Consider the following 20,086-nt stretch of genomic DNA (forward strand, 5'->3'; position numbering starts at 1 on the left):
CTGAATTCTACCTCCGAAACTAATAGTACAGTATATGTTAATTAAATTGAATTAAATAAATATTTTAAAAAAGAAATCAAAGGGAAAAAAGAACACATCTCTCTTTCTGTTGTATATATTTCAAACTAACATATCACCAAAACTAATTCACTTAGATTAGTACGACAATCCTTAGCAACAAAAAAAATTGGTAATGTGATCAGTTTCTGTTAGTCCTAATTCCTCAGTGTGGCTGAATGAGGTCTAAGAAAACATAAATAAGATGACAGTGTCTGGGAGAAATAAAAAACTCTTTGATTCTCAATAAGAGTATTGAGGAAAGGTAGGATCTCTTGCATATAGGAACTAAAGAAATAAAACTGCATAGTATAAACAGAGAGAGAGAGCATGATACTGAGATCGAACCAGTAAAGTTTTACGACTGATTTTTGAGATCTGAAATTCTAGGGGCAAAGTGCTTGGGTTATGGCCTCAGTAGTTCACCTAACCAAAAGGCTTCACATGCTTAAGAGCTTCTCAGAAGAGTAGTAGCCTCCAGCTGCCTTGTATGTTTTAAACTTCCAAAAATGTGTCTGCCTGGAGGGTCTATATTTATCTTATGACTTAGCAGAAGAAACAGGTAGCTGGGTCTTTTTTCCCTCCTATCTTGAGTCTTTTTTCCGAATGTACTCATTTTTATTGTATTTCTGATTAAAGAAGAATATAATAAATTGATGGAAAAATGGAAGAGTGGGAAATTATCAGAACAAAAGTGAAAAACCACAATCTCAATCATTACTTCCTTTCCTAATTTACTCCACCCCCTCCAATTTGATTTCAAGAAATGCACAGCAAGGCAACTGGTGGCTATTGGTGAGTAGGGGGGTATCAGTGGAGGGAAAACTGCTACCTTTTCTGTTGTAGCTTAGAAGAGGATGTGCAATCCTCTCAACACAACCACTAAAGTAACAGTGGTTAACATGACTACTGGAAGATGCAGCCCTTCTCTGGTAATCAGAGAAAGCAAATTCCAGCCACAGGGAGAAGGGGTCACTTTTGACCTCCGGAATTAGCAGTGATGAAAATGAGTGACAGGGCCTGGTGTGGTGGGGAGGTGGGAGATTGGTAAGTTGTTGCACTTCTGCAGCACAGCTGGTGGGAGGGGAGAGTGGGGGCCAGAGTTGGAGGATGACATAATCCTCACGTGACCAGGAGCTGCCGAGAAGTCCTTATATTCCCCGGCTTCTTTCTCCTCTGGGTACCAGCTCCTTACTGTCCTGTAGGCGTTCGTGCTTGTGGCCAACAGAAAGAGGACTTAAATTCATTAAATCTCAGAAGGTTGGTTTGAGGAAACCGCTGGGACGCCTGGGATGGTAGTGGCTGAATCTAGCGACAGTAATAGGTCCAGGCTCACTTTCCCCAAATCCCCGCAAACTCGTTGGGAGATGATTGTCTTTTTTTTGTTTTTGTTTTGTTTTGTTTTTGTTTTTTGAAAGGATGGTGGGGAGTAGGTGGAAGTCTCCTGAGAGACACCTACAGATTGAGTGATAGTTTAGAAATAATCGGCTTCTCTCGGATTGGCAAGCTTTCCGTTTATTCTTCTCTTTCTCCAATTCCGTTGAGGAAATGAGGTGTGGGCTGTTGTGTGGGGAACAGCTAGAATCCTGGGGTGGAGGCAGAAATTCAGACATAATTTGAAAATATTTCCTCTCATTCAGTGGCTGCCTGTGAGTCCTGAGGTGGGTGGGGGGGGGGTGGGGGGCGAGGGGACAGCAGCTCTCTCAATGGCTAGGCCAAAAGGGTGAGGGGTGGGGGGTGGAGGCAGGGATCCAGGAGGAAGGGATAAGGATAAGAGGAGGAACCAGGAGGTAGGAAATTTTGGACAACGACGGTTGTGAGGATCCCGGACTCAAGATAATGAGTGTCTTGTCTCTCGGACTGGTGGATCCACAGAGAGCTCCCTCCTCCCCGCTCCCTTCCTTTCTGTCTGCAGGTCCAAGGGTCTGTGTTCACAGACACCTCGAGGCAAGAAAAAGAGAAACTATCTTGAATTCTCACAGGTCAGTGCGAGGGAGGCACTCAGCCCGGGTCTCTGAGGGTGGAAGTTGGGAAGGGCGAGAGCTGGGTAAAATTTGCGGCCTCACAGCTCAATTACTGGTCTGCTCCCTTTCTCCCGGGCCCGTCATAGAGGCCATTAGCCTTGTCTGCTGGGGAAATGGTGGGTTGCAGAGCGAGGAGATCGGAGGCGGGGTTGTGGGGGTGAGGGAGGAAGGGACGGCATCTCGATCTTCAGAGGGCTGGACCTATGTGGCAGGGGGTGGGAGGTTAGGTATCTTGCTTCAAAGAGAAACTGACAAACCTGAATCAGAAGAAACGAAGAAATTCGCTCTACATTTTCTCCCCGGGCTTAAGCTGGAAACAACATCATGCAAAAACCCTGCAAAGAAAATGAAGGAAAGCCCAAGTGCAGCGTGCCAAAGAGAGAGGAAGAACGCCCCTATGGAGAATTTGAACGCCAGCAAACAGAAGGGAATTTTAGGCAAAGGCTGCTTCAGTCTCTCGAGGAATTTAAAGAGGACGTAGACTATAGGCACTTTAAAGATGAAGAAATGACGAGGGAGGGAGATGAGATGGAAAGGTGTTTGGAAGAGATAAGGGGTCTGAGAAAGAAATTTAGGGCTCTGCATTCTAACCGTAGGCATTCCCGGGATGGTCCCTATCCCATTTAATGCATTTCTCCCTGAATTCAACTATTTTCTGTTATTAATATTACCACCATTGGCTTCTTTTTTGTCTGCATTTTCTTGCTAGATATTGCTACCATTTTACTCCTATCCTCCAGTGTTCCTTTGATTTGCATATGACTCCTGTTACCAATGTCTCATCTTTTGATCCAATCTCACTCATTTAATGAGGATGCTTTATTCATTTGCATGGGAAGATGCTTATTTATTTTGTAAAGCGAAAATAATAAGTTGCAAAACAGTGTGTGTATATGTGTATATATACACATATACACACATTATGTGTACATTTATATATGACAAAATGCAAAAGAAAAAGTATGAATTATTATACACCAAAAGGTTAACAGTGAACCTCTGTGTGATTTGTATTTTATTTCTTTTTTGGCTATTGGCATCTTCTCATTTTCCACAAAATGAATATATATGTGTGTATGTGTGTGTATTGTGTCACAAAAAACTAAAATAAACAGACACAAAAAACTTGTCAATCACCTTTGAAGGGCAGTAAAACACTTAATAAACTTCTGACAACAGAACTATAAGAAAGAAATGTAAACTTCAAATTACCTCTGGATCTCTTAGCCAGAGGAATAAAACTGGCAATTATTACAGATATACTTGCTTAAGACTCAGTCTTTTTCACGGGGAAAACATTTGGCTCACAAGACTGCTGTGAGGAAGAAATGAGGTGACTCTGAGCTGCACTTGGTGGACTCTTGTTCCCACCTGTGCATATAGAACCCCAACCTACTGCAGAGCATCAGTTATTTGAGGGCGGGCCCTGACATGACTCACCTGTGCTCAGGAACAAGTCCATTAGTAGGCAAGGCAGTGGGGGCTTCATGCCAGTATCTGTTGAGCCCTGCCCTCCTCTTCCCATGGGTTCTGCCCCTTTGGGTTCTCCGCTGCTGGGTACCTGCTGCCTCTTCTGCTGGGACCATTGTTCTCTGCTGGCCCTCACTGTTCCTGGTGCACTGGGGTTCCCCCCAGGTGCCAAAACTCACTCGCTTTCCTGGGGTCCCTAGTGGGCTGAACCCCTCACTCTGTATTCTGAAGCCTCTCTGCTTCATGGTGACCCTTCACACAGGTGAGACTGCTTGGGTCACGATGCCTTGCAGGGTTCCTAGCAAGACAGCCTCTTCTGTTTTCAATCCCAGGACCCCTCCTCTGTATTAGGGGTTGGACATGATGAGGCCGCTTTTGGAGTTGGGCCAAGATACAAGTTCGAATAAAAAAAAAGAAAAAGATGTAGTTAGAGTTGCCTTAGGTCTAAAGACTAAGGTTTTGTCTTCCTTCTCTTGTGAGATGATCTCTCCCTGAAGGCTCCTTGCAGGCCTGCCCTGCTGGGTCAGAAGACTCCCAGGGGACAGGTATAAATTGCACAAAACAATGCAGAAAATAGATCTAAGAAAGCTAGCCCCATCTTTCTATTACTTTCTTTCCTGAAACATGCAAAAATTTTGTAAGACCAATATATATATAATATATATAACATATATATAAACATATATATGTCTATAAATGTATGTGTACTTTTAGTGTATATATGTACAATATGTACTGTATATATATTTAGTGCATATGTGTATATATAAAAAATATATATGTTTAGTCTTACAAAAACATATATACACACAGCTATACTTATATATATTATACACATACATATATGTGTGTGTATATATCTATATATATATGTATACATATACGTATATATAGATAGTATATATATATAGATATATACATATACGTATATGTATATATATATTTAAACATTATTTCCTAATTGGACTTCTTGCATTTTGCATCTCAAAGTAAATACCATATCATGTATTTCATTATACATCTTTTGATTAGTGACTTATATATAGTGGATGTGTAATGAATTTTTACTTAGAATCTAGTGTTCTTGGCCCAGTTTTACTTCTGTTTGCATAAAATGGCAATAATCTATTTCACTGCAAACTATAATTTGCATTTTCAAGTAGGAACCAACAGGAAAGGGATTATTTCTCATATTCAGTCTATAAAATTATTGTAACATTGTATAACTGATTTCTCAAATAGCTCTTTACATTATAATCATCTGGAGTTCTTGCTAAAAATGCAAAATTTGGACATATGTCACCATACACACTGAAACTCTTACTCTGAATCAGAATCTCTGCATTTTGCCCTGGCCCTCCATTTGGGGTCTCCTATGATATCATGGTCTCCATTACTACTTCGTATACTCTCATCATAGACCCTGTTTCAGCTAAGCAGTGCAGAAGTCTCCTTATAATCAAAGAGTCAAATGGTTTACAATTCATAATTTAGGGCTCCTAAAAGTCAAAATGGTGGTTATCATAGCCTAAAAATTGTGTATCTAACAAGTAAGTCTATGTGAACAATAAACATTATTCAGCCTCAGTAGGAGACGAAAAATCAAATGGAAAATAAAATTTAAAAATTGCCTATCAAACAGACAAATGTTTGCTTACAATACTCAGTTTTGTTGAGGATGTAGGCATTCTCATACTTGTTGAGAGAGTAAATTGCTACATCCATTTTTTTTTTTGCTTCTATTCACAGTAAGTACCAAATGCTGTATATATTGCATTTATCGTGACCCAATAATTCTACGGTTTGGAATGTGTCCTAAGGAAATAATCAGAGTAGTGAGCAAATGTTTAGCTATAAACATTTTTTATTTAAGGATTTCACATATTTGTAAGGATTTTTTTAAACCTAAGAATCAAGTATATGTGCTATCCAATCAGAAGGAAATGAACATAGATTCCTATTCACCACATACACAAAAATACGCCCCAGGTGGACTGAAGATGAAAATGAAGAACAAGGAGCCCCTGGCTGGCTCAGCTGGTGGAACATATGACTGTGAGCTTGGGGTTGTAAGTTTGAGCCCCACAATGGGTGTAGAGATTACTTAGAAACAAAATCTTTTAAAAAGAGAGAAAGAAAGTAAATGTGAAGAACAAGAATAAAATATTGCAATGAAAATTAACTAAAAACATGTATACTCTTGTGATGTCAACATCTTCTTAAGCATTAAAAAAAATCCCAGAAATTATAAAGAAAAAAATATAAAATGTCCAAAGACAAGACACAGCCTGTGAAGAAATATTTTCAATACCGTGACAAATAATGGGAAAATATCTCTATAACCCCAATAGACTTTACAGATGGAAAAAAAAAGATAAACAAACCAGAAAAATTTGTATATACCATATGACCCAGCACTTCCACTGCTTTGTATTACCATAGAGACATATGTACACATATGCACAGGAAAGCATAGATGGATGTTTACTGTGTCATTATTTGTAAGTGCCAATATATTAGAAATAGCCTAGGTCATCAAAAGGGAAAGGTCAAATAAAAAGTTGTCTATCTATGCCAAGAAAACTACACAATAGTTAAAAATAATGAGATTCTTATATTGAAGCATCAATATAGGAATATTGTTAAGTAAAGACATAATGCATCTTGGGGTGCCTGCGTGGCTCAGTCGGTTAAGCATCTCCCTATGGCTCAGGTCATGATCTCAAGGTCCTGGAATCAAGCCCCATGTTGGGTTTCCTGTTCAGCAGGGAGTCTGCTTCTCCCTCTGTCCCTCCCTCCCAGCTCCTGCTCTCTTTCTCTCTCTCTCTCTCAAATAAATAAAATCTTTAAGAAAAGACATCATGTATCTTTATGTTGCTATTGTCACAAATAATATTGTCATAAATAATTAATTACCTGGTTCATACTGCTTTAACCATACCTCTAATTTCAATCTCCTCCCTATAACACTTCTCAGTTTGATGGATATCCATCTAGAAATTTATGTATTTCGTTTTTCATTTTAATTACATATTATAATATTACATTGTGACTTTCAGGAACCCTTAATTAGGAATCATAAACCATTAAAGGAGACTCCTGCACAACTCAGCTGAAACAGGATGAATGGTGAGTGTGCATATTAACAGAGCTCTATAATTATTGTTTTATGCATTTGTCTTTTAAGTCATATAGGAAAAAAAGAGTTATAAACCAAATATGAAAAACTACTTGCTTTTATATTTACCTATGTAGCTACCTTCACTGTTGTCCTTTATTTCTTTATATGACTTTGAGTTACTTATATTGTGTCTCTTCTTCTCAGCATGGAAGTCCTATAGGACTTTCCAGAGATCCACAAATACAAATACAAATGAATCTATTTTCTATAGTATGAATGTACTGTATGTTATTAAAATTATTCCCCATCACTCAACATGTATTTCTATACTTTGCCCACTAAAAACAATGCTGTCTGCAATTAATATGTTTGCACATATATTCAAATTACGGGTGATTATATTTTTACAGAATAGATTCTGAAAAGTAAGATTGCTTGATCAAAAAGTACGTGATCTCTTAGATTTTCCAACTTCCCTTGCACATATGTTGGGACCAACAAACGTAATATAAGACACTTCTAAAACAATGCTGGGTAATCTTTCCATCTCCTTTCAGTAACCTTGGAAACCATGTGTACCATCTGGAACACATGACTGTGAGATGAATGCAGGCTAGATACCTGAATAATCAATAGAGCAGAGCCATGCAGGAGAACAAATAACTCTCATTGAACTATGACGTGAATGAGTAATAAACTGCTTAAAATCCACTGAGATAGCTTATTTCATCTTAATATACTGCTTTACCCACACCTCCAATTTCAATCCCCTTCCCACAATTAAACACACCAGTTTGATGGATATCCATCTAGAAATTTATATATTTCTGTTTTGCATTTTAACTAAATATTGTAATATTACATCTATTGCCCTGTTGTTTTTACTCAACGACATTTCCATTTTGATGACTTAAGCTATTTCCAATACTTTGGTTCTTACGAGCAATGTCATAATAAACATTTATCTATGCTTTCCTATGCACCTGTGTGCATATATCTCCATGGTAATATTAAGTAGTGAAAGTGCTGGATCATGTGGTATGTACATATTTTTGTTGGTTTGTTTATTTACCACAAAGCATACCATAAACTTATCCATCACCTCCAAAGTCCTGATAAATATTGATTGCAAAAGTCCTCAACGAGGGGTGCCTGGGTGGCTCAGTTGTTAAGCGTCTGCCTTCAGCTTAGGTCATGATCCTAGGGCCCTGGCTCTGGTCATGATCCTGGCTCCCTGCTCAGCGGGAACCTTGCTTCTCCCTCTCCCCTGCTTGTGTTCCCTCTCTCACTATCTCTCTGTCAAACAAATAAATAAAATCTTAAAAAAATCCTCAACAAAATACTAGCAAACTAAGCCAGCAGAAGGATTTTACATCTTGATGAATTGGGGTTTACCCACAAAATTCAAGGGTTATTCAACATATGAAAATCAATGTCAAAATATTATATTAATATAGGAAAAGGAAAAACACATTATCATCTCAACTGACAGAGGGAAAAAAGCATTTGACAAACTCCAATACACTTTCATAATAAAAACACTCAACAAACTAGGAATATAAGCATATTGTTTCAACATAATAAAGGGCATTTATGAAAAACTCAATGCTAGATCACACTCTATAGTGAACAATTGAAAGCTTTCCATGTGAGAACACAAATAAGACAAGGATGTTTGTTTCCATCAGTTTTGTTCTGAAAGTTCTAGCCAGAGAAATTAAGCAAGAAAAAAAAATTGAATCCAAATTGGAAGGAAAGAAGCAAAATTATTTTTATTTGCCAATGGCATTATCCTGTATATAGAAAATGCTAAAGAATATGCAAGAAATCTACTAGGACTAATAAATGAACTTGGCAAATTGCCAGATACAAAATCAGCTCTTCCAAATTGGTTGTATTTCTATACACTAGGAATGCGCAATCAAAAAATGAAATTAAGGGGGCACCTGGGTGGCTCAGTGGGTTAAAGCCTCTGCCTTTGGCTCAGGTCATGATCTCAGGTCCTGGGATTGAGTCCTGCTGCTTCCTCCTCTCTCTCTCTGCCTGCCTCTCTGCCTAGTTGTGATTTCTCTCTGTCAAATAAATAAAATATTAAAAAAAATGAAATTAAGAAACAACTCTATGTACAAAAGCACAAAACAGAATACAATACTTAAGAATAAATTTAAGGTATCTCAAGATTTGTACACTGGAAATTATAGAATTGCTGAAAGTAATTAAATAAGACCTAAATAAATGGAGAGATGTTCCATGTTCATGGATTGGAAGACTCAATATTTGTTAAGATGACAATAATTCCCAAAGCAATCAAAGGATCGAATGCAATTCCTATCAAAATAAGAAAAGTCTATTTTTGAGAAATAGAAAAGCTGAGAGTAAAATTAATATGGAATTGCAAGAAATCACAAATAAACAAAAATGCTGAAAGTAAGAAGACTCATACTTTCTTATTTTAAAAGCCTACAAATTTATAGTAAAACTGTGTACTTCTGGCATAAGAATAGACATGTAGATCAATGGAATTGAACTGAGAGTCTAGAAATAAACCCATACATCTATCGTCAATTGATTTTTTTTTCATTTTATTTATTTTTTCAGTGTAACAGTATTCATTCTTTTTGCACAACACCCAGTGCTCCATGCAAAACGTGCCCTCCCCATTACCCACCACCTGTTCCCCCAACCTCCCACCCCTGACCCTTCAAAACCCTCAGGTTGCCCCAACCTCCCACCCCTGACCCTTCAAAACCCTCAGGTTGTTTTTCAGAGTACATAGTCTCTTATGGTTCGCCTCCCCTCCCCAATGTCCATAGCCCGCTCCCCCTCTCCCAATCGCACCTCCCCCCAGCAACCCCCAGTTTGTTTTGTGAGATTAAGAGTCATTTATGGTTTGTCTCCCTCCCAATCCCATCTTGTTTCATTTACTCTTCTCCTATCCCCCTACCCTCCCATGTTGCTTCTCCATGTCCGCATATCAGGGAGATCATATGATAGTTGTCTTTCTCCGATTGACTTATTTCACTAAGCATGATACGCTCTAGTTCCATCCACGTCGTCGCAAATGGCATGATTTCATTTCTTTTGATGGCTGCATAGTATTCCATTGTGTATATATACCACATCTTCTTTATCCATTCATCTGTTGATGGACATCTAGGTTCTTTCCATAGTCTGGTTATTGTAGACATTGCTGCTATAAACATTTGGGTACACGTGCCCCTTCGGATCACTATGTTTGTATCTTTAGGGTAAATACCCAGTAGTGCAATTGCTGGGTCATAGGGTAGTTCTATTTTCAACATTTTGAGGAACCTCCATGCTGTTTTCCAGAGTGGTTGCACCAGCTTGCATTCCCACTAACAGTGGAGGAGGGTTCCCCTTTCTCCACATCTTCGCCAGCATCTGTCATTTCCTGACTTGTTAATTTTAGCCATTCTGACTGGTGTGAGGTGATATCTCATTGTGGTTTTGATTTGTATTTCCCTGATGCCGAGTGACGTGGAGCACTTTTTCATGTGTCTGTTGGCCATCTGGATGTCTTCTTTGCAGAAATGTCTGTTCATGTCCTCTGCCCATTTCTTGATTGGATTGTTTGTTCTTTGGGTGTTGAGTTTGCTAAGTTCCTTATAGATTTTGGATACTAGCCCTTTATCTGATATGTCGTTTGCAAATATCTTCTCCCATTCTGTCAGTTGTCTTTTGGTTTTGTTAACTGTTTCCTTTGCTGTGCAAAAGCTTTTGATCTTGATGAAATCCCAATAGTTCATTTTTGCCCTTGCTTCCCTTGCCTTTGCCGTTGTTCCTAGGAAGATGTTGCTACGGCTGAGGTCGAAGAGGTTGCTCACTGCTAGGATAAATGAGGCAGAAGAAAGAATTAGTGATATAGAAGACCAAATGACAGAGAATAAAGAAGCCGAACAAAAGAGGGACAAACAGCTACTGGACCATGAGGGGAGAATTCGAGAGATAAGTTACACCATAAGACGAAACAACATTAGAATAATTGGGATTCCAGAAGAAGAAGAAAACAGAGAGGGGAGCAGAAGGTCTATTGGAGAGAATTATTGGAGAGAATTTCCCTAATATGGCAAAGGGAACAAGCATCAAAATCCAGGAGATGCAGAGAACCCCCCTCAAAGTCAACAAGAATAGGTCCACACCCCGTCACCTAATAGTAAAATTTATAAGTCTTAGTGACAAAGAGAAAATCCTGAAAGCAGCCCGAGAAAAGAAGTCTGTAACATACAATGGTAAAAATATTAGATTGGCAGCAGACTTATCCACAGAGACCTGGCAGGCCAGGAAGAGCTGGCATGATATATTCAGAGCACTAAATGAGAAAAACATGCAGCCAAGAATACTCTATCCAGCTAGGCTATCATTGAAAATAGAAGGAGAGATAAAAAGCTTCCAGGACAAACAAAAACTGAAAGAATTTGCAAACACCAAACCAGCTCTACAGGAAATCTTGAAAGGGGTCCTCTAAGCAAAGAGAGAGCCTCAAAGTAGTAGATCAGAAAGGTACAGAGACAATATACAGTAACAGTCACCTTACAGACTCATAATGGCACTAAATTCATATCTCTCAATAGTTACCCTGAATGTTAATGGGCTAAATGCCCCAATCAAAAGACACAGGGTATCAGAATGGATAAAAAAACAAAACCCATCAGTATGTTGCCTACAAGAAACTCATTTTAGACGCGAAGACACCTCCAGATTTAAAGTGAGCGGGTGGAAAAAAATTTACCATGCTAATGGGCATCAGAAGAAAGCTGGGGTGGCAATCCTTATATCAGATCAATTAGATTTTAAGCCAAAGACTATCATAAGAGATGAGGAAGGACACTATATCCTACTCAAAGGGTCTGTCCAACAAGAAGATCTAACAATTTTAAATATCTATGCCCCTAACGTGGGAGCAGCCAACTATATCAACCAATTAATAACAAAATCAAAGAAACACATCAATAATAATACAATAATAGTAGGGGACTTGAACACTCCCCTCACTGAAATGGACAGATCATCCAAGCAAAAGATCAACAAGGAAATAAAGGCCTTAAATGACACACTGGACCAGATGGACATCACAGATATATTCAGAACATTTCATCCCAAAGCAACAGAATACACATTCTTCTCTAGTGCACATGGAACCTTCTCTAGAATAGATCACATCCTGGGTCACAAATCAGGTCTCAACCGGTATCAAAAGATTGGGATCATTCCCTGCATATTTTCAGAACACAATGCTCTGAAGCTAGAACTCAATCACAAGAGGAAAGCTGGAAAGAACCCAAATACATGGAGACTAAACAGCATCCTTCTAAAGAATGAATGGGTCAACCAGGAAATTAAAGAAGAATTGAAAAAATTCATGGAAACAAATGATAATGAAAACAGTTCAAAATCTGTGGGACACAGCAAAGGCAGTCGTGAGAGGAAAATATATAGCGGTACAAGCCTTTCTCAAGAAACAAGAAAGGTCTCAAGTACACAACCTAACCCTACACGTAAAGGAGCTGGAGAAAGAACAAGAAAGAAACCGTAAACCAGCAGGAGAAGAGAAATCATAAAGATCAGAGCAGAAATCAATGAAATAGAAACCAAAAAAAAAACAATAGAAAAAATCAATGAAACTAGGAGCTGGTTCTTTGAAAGAATCAATAAGATTGATAAACCCCTGGCCAGACTCATCAAAAAGAAAAGAGAAAGGACCCAAATAAATAAAATCATGAATGAAAGAGGAGAGATCACAACTAACACCAAAGAAATACAGACAATTGAACAACATTTTTAAGCTCCAAAATACATTCTTTGTGATTTAAATTATGAATTTATGCACAACTGACATTTTTTACAGTAATTATCCTACATAAGATCTTGGATTCCTATCTTCTAAATAACCAAAAGATGTACTTCTTGCTTATTCTCTCAGCATTCCATGGTAACAAGGCTGCAAGCTGCTAAAAGCTCATATGTAAATAACTCAATGTTCCTTTTTATCCTGGCGAAGGTGGTAGTTTCTTCTTCACTACATCATCCCCCGAAAAAAATTTTTTTCTAACAGTACATGTCTCATGGGACCATGGGAGAAAGAAAGAAAATACTGAGTAGCAGTGATTTTTATAAGATTTCATATTTTGAAAAAATTAATCCATTAGATGGTAACAACACATGATATAGTGAGGCCAGCAGGTAATTTTTCACAGTCTTCCAGGAGAGAAGTGACTGGCAGGGGGGGAGGGGTCCTGAACCTTAACCAGGGCAATAACAGACAGTAGGATTGGAAAACAAAATTGGACAGAGGTGGAAGATAATTAAAATGTTGTGTTCTCAGGAACTGGTTATTGAGGAGATTGAGGGAAGTAAGGGAACAAAAGTGAAGGATAATATCCAGGTTTCTGACTTTGGCATTTAAACATATGCTGGTATCATTCATTTAAACACGAAGCATGGTAGTGGCTTAAATGTATAGTGGTAGAAGAGTTGGAGAGGAAAACTAGTCTTATTTATTGTTTATCTTTTTGTTTATTGTTTAATTTTTAATTTTTTCCTTTAAAAAAATTTTAATTCCAGTATACTTAACATGCATTGCTGTATTATTTTTTATTTCTTTACTTATGTCAGAGAGAGAGAGAGAGCACAAGCAGGCAAAGTGGCAGGCAGAGGCAGAGAGAGAAGTGGGCTCCCCACTGAGCAAGGAACCCGATGCAGGACTCCATCCCAGGACTCTGGTTTCATGACCGGAGCTGAAGGCAGCAGCTTAACCGGCTGAGCCATCTAGGCATCCCTAAATTTTTATTTTAATTCCAGTTAGTTAACATACAGTGTCATATTAGTTTCAGGTGTATAATATAGTAATTTAACAGTTCCATACATCACCTGGTGCTCATCACAACATAAAGTGTTCTATTAGTTTCAGATGTGCAATACAGTGATTCAACAATACTATACATTACTCAGTGCTCATCACAATAAGTGTACTCTTAATCCCCTTCACCTGTTTCATCCACCCACCACCCACCTCTCCTTTGGTAACCATCAGTTTGTTTTCTGTACTTAAGGGCCTGTTTTTTGGTTTGTCTCTTTTGCCCTTGTTTGTTTTGTTTCTTAAATTCTGCATATAAGGGAGGTAATATGGTGTTTGTCTTTCTCTGACTTATTTCACTTAGAATTATACTTTCTAGCCCCATCCATGTTGTTGCAAATGGCAAGATCTCATTCGTTTTAATGGCTGAGTAATATTCCACTGTGTGTGCACGTGCGTATGCATGTTTGGGGGGGGTGCGCCACATCTTCCTTATCCATTTATCTATTGATGGACTCTGCTTCCATAATTTGGCTATTGTAAATAATGCTGCTATAAACATAGGGGCGGATGTATCTTTTCAAACTGGTGTTTCCATTTTCTTTGGGTAAACACACAATAGTGGAATTACTGGATCATATGGTAATTTTATTTGTAAAGTTTCAGGAATCTCCATAATGTTTTCCACAGTGGCTCTAACAGTTTGCATCTCCACCAACAGTGCAAGAAGGTTCTCCACATCCTTGCCAACAGTTGCTGTTTCTTGTGTTGTTGATTTTAGCCATTCAGACGGCTGTGAGATGCTATCTCATTGTGGCTTTGATTTGCATTTCTCCGATAATAAGAGATGCTGAGCATCTCTTCATGTGTCTATCATCTGTATGTCTTCTTTGGAGTAATATCTGTTTTTGTCTTCTACCCATTTTTAAATTGGATTTGTTTTTGTGGTGTTGAGTTGTATCAATTCTCTGTGTATTTTCAATACTAAGCCTTTATCAGATATGTCATTTGCAAATATCTTCTCCCATTCAGTAGGCTGTCTTTTAGTTTTGTTAATTGTTTCCTTTGTTGTGCAGAAGGTTTTCATTTTCATGTAGTCCCAATAGTTTACTTTTGCTTTTATTTTTCTTGCCACAGGAGATAATATCTAGAAAATTGTTGTCATGGACAATGTCAGAGAAATTATTGCTTATGCTCTCTTCTCAGATTTCTATGGTTTTGAGATTCACATTTAGGTCTTTAATCTATTTTGAGTTTATTTTTGTGTATGGTGTAAGACAGTGGTCCAGTTTTATTCTTTTGAATGTAGCTGTCCACTTTTCCCACCACCATTTGTTGAAGAGACTGTCTTTTCGCCATGCATATTCTTTCCTCCTTTGTTGAAGATTAATAGACCATATAATCATGGGTTTATTTCTGGGCTCTCTATTCTGTTCCTTTGATCTATGAGTGTATTTTTGTTCCTGTACCATACCATGTTTTGATTACTTCAGCTTTGTAGTATAAATTGAAATCTGGGATTGTGATACCTCTAGTTTTGTTCTTCATTTTCAAGATTGCTTTGGCTATTTGAGATCTGTAGTTCTATACAAATTTTAGGATTATTTGTTCTAGTTCTGTGAAAAATGCTTTTGGGATTTTGATAGGAATTGCTTTAAATCTATAGGTTACTTTGGACATTTTTATAATATTTGTTCTTCCAATTCATGAACATGGAATGTCCATATTGTTGCAAATGCCAAGATTTCATTCTTTTTAATGGCTAAATAATATTCCATGGTGTAGTGGAATATTTTTCCACTGTGTAGTGGAAAATTTTTGCCATCTTTAATTTCTTTCATTAATGTTTTATAGATTTCAGAGTATAGGTCTTTCACCTCCTTGGTTAATTTTATATTCCTGAGATTTTATTATTTTTGGTGCAATTGTAAATGGGATTGTTTTCTTAATTTCTCTTTCTGCTGCTTCATTATTAGTGTATAGAAATGAAATGGATTTTTATACATTGATTTTGTATCCTGAAACCTTACTGAATTCATTTATCAGTTCTAGTAGTTTTTTGGTGGCATTTTTAGGGTTTTCAATATATAGTTACATGTCATCTGCAAATCATGAAAGTTTTATTTTTTCTTTATCAATTTGTATGCCTTTATTTCTTTTCCTTGTCTGACTGCTGTGGCTAGGACTTCCACAATTATGTTGAATGAAAGTGGTGAGAGTGGACATCCTTGTCTTGTTCCTGACCATAAAGGAAAAGCTCTCAGCTTTTCCCCATTGAGTATGATGTTCACTGTGGGTTTTTCACTTATGACATTTATTATGTTGAGGTATGTTCTCTCTAAACCTACTGTCAAATGCTTTTTATCATAAATGGATGTTGTACTTGAAAATGCTTTTTCTACATCTATTGTTGAAATGATTGTATGGTTTTTATAATTTCTCTTATTGATATGATGTATCATGTTGATTGATTTTCAAATATTGACCCACCATTATATCCCAGGAATAAATCCCACTTGATAGTGGTAAATGATTTTTTTAATGTATTGGTAGATTGTGTTTTTTATTGAGGATATTTGCATCTATGTTTATCAGAGATATTGGGTTGCAGTTTCTTTTTTGGTGGTGTTTTTATCTTGTGTTGGTACCATGGTCATGTTGGCCTCATAGAATGAATTTGGAAGCTTTCCTCCCTCTTCCATTTTTTGAAAAGTTTTGAGAAGAATAGATATTAACTATTTAAATGTTTGGTAGAATTTCCCTGTGAAGCCATATGTGAGGGAAACTAGGTTTAGAGACATATTTAAAGGTTAGATCCCAATAAGTATCCCAGCAATTTATTTTGTGGGTGTCAATAAAGTCACTTTAATGTCTACATGGAGAGGCAAAAGACCCAGAAAAGCCAACACAATGTTAAAGAAGAATGAAGTTTTAGGACTGTTGACACTACTATCCAACTACAAGACTTATCATAAAGCTATAGTAAGCAAGACAGTGTGGTATTGACAAAAGAATAGATGGATAGATCAATAGAACAGAATAAAGAGCCCAGAAATAGACCCACAAAATGTAGTCAAGTGATCTTTGACAAAGGAACAAAGGCAGTGCACTGGAGCAAAGAAATGCACTTCAACAAATGGTCCTGGAACAACTGGACATCTACATGTAAAAGAATGAACCTAGACATAGACCTTATGCACGTCACAAAAATTAAATAAAAAATGGATCATAGAACTAAGTGCAAAGAAATCAACACAGGAAAATCTATATGACCTTGGATATAATAACTTCTTATTTTTATTTTATTTTTTAAAGATTCTATTTTTAAGTAATCTCTACACCTAATGTGGGGCTTGAATTTACAGCCCTGTGATCAAGAGCCACATGTTCTATCAACTGAGCCAGCCAGGCCCCCCAGATGATAACTTTTTAGATACAACTCCAAAATATAATCCATGAAAGAAATAATTGATAAGTTGGACTTGATTAAAGTGAAAAACTTCTGCTTTGTCAAAGGCAATGTCAATAGAATGGGAAGATAAGCCACATATTGGGAGAAAATATTTGCAGAAAACACATCTGATAAAGGACTGTTATCCAAAATACACAAAGCACTCATAAAATTCAACAGTAAGAAAGCAAGCAACCCAATTAAAACACGGGCCAAAGAACATAATAGATACCTCACCAAAAAGATATATAGATGGGAAGTAAACATATGGAAGTATTCTCCACACCATATGTAATCACGGAAATGCAAATTAAAACAACAACAAGATACCACTATGGATCTATTAAAATGACAAAAATCTAGAACACTGACAATATCAAATGCTGCCAAGGTTGTGGAGCAACGAGAACACTCACTCATTCATTGATGGTGGGAATGTGAAATGGTATAGCCACTTTGGAAGACTGTGAATTTCAAGTTGCTTTAAAAATGTTTTTTAAAGACTGTTTTAAAAAATATATATACACAAAGGGGATCATACCCAAATAATAAGTCAGTCTCCAGGACTTGTTGATTGATTGTATGGGATGAGAGAGAAGGCATCAAAGTTGGTGATATGTTGACACCAATTACTGAAATAGGGTTCATGAAAAAAGGAGAAGGAATGGTGTGAGGGAAAGTCATAAGGGCAAGAGAAAGATAGCAAGATCATACTTGGACAAATTGAGTTTGAGATGTCTGTGGGAGATCCAGATGGAAGTTTTATATATTCTAAATAGAGACAATGGAAATTATGCCTAGGATCACATGCTATATAGTCAGACAAACCTGGATATAAATTCTAGATGTGATTCTTCATTTAGCTCAGTGAACTTAAGTATGCTGTATGACCTCCTTGAACCATGGTAGACTTACCTGTAAAATGGAAATATTATCTGTAATATATACCTCATGGTCTACATACATATATCACCTGGAAAACTTTCATTCTTTTTAAAAATGATAGCTATTGTGAGCAATAGACATTTATTGGGCATGCGAACACATCCAGAAAGCTGCTATTCATTGATTGTCTAGCCAACAAAAATTGCTTTGTCAGCATTCTAAACAGTATATGCTTTATTACAGAGTGTTTTTTTCAAAGGTCTAGCCCGGCTCACCAGGCAGGGAGCTTACACAGGAGTGGGGCAAAATAACGTACTAGAAATAAGTAAGCGTATGTCTTACCTGTATCCTGTCCATGTTTCGTATATAAACATACCTTGGAGATATTGCAATATCTCCAAAGCAAATACTGCAATAAAGAGAGTCACATGAATTTTTTGTTTTCCCAGTGAAGATAAATATTTATGTTTCTGCTCTACTATAGTCCATCAAGTGTGCAGTTGCATTATGTCTAAAAATATGTACATGCCTAATTAAAAATATTTCATTGCCAAAAAGTACTAACCATCATCTTTGCTTTCAGTGATTCATAATTTTTCTTTGCTAGTAAGGGATTTTGCTTCAGTGTTGGTGGCTGCTGACTGATCAGGATGATGGTTGCTGAAATTTGGAGTGGTTGTGGTAATTTCTTAAAATAGACAGCAATGAGAAGCTTGTCACATTGACTTTTTCTCTTATGAACAATTTCTCTGTCGCATGCAATAGCATTTTACCCACAGTAGAACTTCTCTCAAAATTGGAGTCCATCCTCTCAAACCCTGCTGCTGATTCATCAAGTAAGATTATGTAATATTCTAAATCTTTTCATTTCAACAATCTTCACAGTGTCTTCACCAAGAGTAGATTCCATCCCAAGAAATCACTTTCTTTGCTCATCTATACGAAGCAACTCTTCACCCATTAAATTTTTATCATGAGATTGCAGAAATTCAGTTTCATTCAGTCTTTACTTCTAATTCTAGTTCTATTCCTCTACTGAATGAAGCCTTAAACCCCTCAAAATCATCCATGAGGGTTGAAATAAACTTCTAAACTCCTGTCAGTGTTGATATTTTGACCTCTTCCCATGAATCATGAATGTTCTTTATGGTATCTAGAATGGTGAATCCTTTACAGGATTCAATTTAATTTGCCCAGATTCATCAGAAGAATCACTATGGCAGCTACAACATCATGAAATGTATTTCTTAAATCATAAGTCTTGAACATGGAAATTACCCATTTATCCATGGGTTGCAGTATGGATGATGTGTTAACTGGCATGAAAACATGAATCTCATTATACATCTCCATCAGAACTTTTTAAAAAAGATTTTCTTTATTATTTATTTATTTGACAAAGGCAGGGGGCTACAAGCAGGCAGAGCACCAGGCAGAGGGAGGGAGAAGCAAGCTCCCTGCTGAGCAGGGAGTTCGATGCGGGGCTCAATTCCAGGACCCTGAGATCATGACCTGAGCTGAAGGCAGAGGCTTAACCAACTGAGCCACCCAGGCACCTTCCATCAGAGCTTTTAGGTTCATTTGTCAATGGGCAGTAATATTTTGAAAGGAATCTTTTTTTCTTAGCAGTAGGTCTCAACTGTGAGCTTCAAACATTTTGTAAACCATGTTGTAAACAGTTGTGCTGGCTCTCAGGCTTTGTTGTTCCATCGATAGAGCACTGGCAGAGTAGATTTAGCATAATTCTTAAGGGCCCTAATATTTGCAGAATGGTACTTAAGTTTTGGCTTCAAGTTAGTCACCAGCTGCAATAACGCTACCAAGAGAGTCAGCCTTTCTTCTGAAGCTTTGAAGCCAGGCACTGACTTGTCTCTAGCTATGAAAGTCTTAGATGGCATCTTCTTCCAAAGGAAGGCTATTTTGTCTACATTGAAAATCTGTTGTTTAGTGTAGCCAGCTTCATGAATTACCTTATCTAGATCTTCTGGATAACTTGCTGCAGCTTTTACATCAACACTTGCTGCTTAACCTTGTACTTTTATGTTATGCAAACAGCTTCTTTCCTTAAACCTAATAAACCAATCTCTGCTAGCTTCAAACTTTTCTTCTGCAGTTTCTTCACCTCTCCCAGCATTTAGGGAAGTGAAGAGACTTAGAGCTTTTTTCTGGATTAGGCTTTGTCTTAAGGGAATGTTGTTGCTGATTTGATCTTCTTTCCAGACCCCTAAAACTTTCTTCATATTAACAGTAAGGCTGTTTCACTT

The 20,086-nt window shown here is 37.4% G+C and overlaps 2 protein-coding genes across 2 annotated transcripts in view; both read left to right on the top strand.

Moving 5' to 3' along the window:
- Positions 1-1,255: 1,255 nt before the first annotated feature.
- TCEAL7 (transcription elongation factor A like 7) lies at positions 1,256-3,282 on the top strand. The gene is made up of 3 exons (XM_045994663.1): positions 1,256-1,317; positions 1,973-2,039; positions 2,392-3,282. Exon 3 carries the CDS (start codon positions 2,406-2,408, stop codon positions 2,706-2,708), a length of 303 nt encoding a protein of 100 aa, XP_045850619.1. The 5' UTR covers positions 1,256-1,317; positions 1,973-2,039; positions 2,392-2,405; the 3' UTR covers positions 2,709-3,282.
- LOC123934513 overlaps positions 1,973-20,086 on the top strand; it is a 43,610-nt gene continuing 25,496 nt past the window's right edge. Inside the window, exons 1-2 of the mRNA XM_045994662.1 lie at positions 1,973-2,039; positions 6,611-6,680. Coding sequence (XP_045850618.1) covers positions 6,678-6,680 — 3 coding nt within the window. The 5' untranslated portion in view covers positions 1,973-2,039; positions 6,611-6,677. The remainder of the gene's footprint in view (positions 2,040-6,610; positions 6,681-20,086) is intronic.

Source organism: Meles meles, chromosome X, assembly GCF_922984935.1.
Source record: "Meles meles chromosome X, mMelMel3.1 paternal haplotype, whole genome shotgun sequence".
Lineage (NCBI taxonomy): Eukaryota > Metazoa > Chordata > Mammalia > Carnivora > Mustelidae > Meles > Meles meles.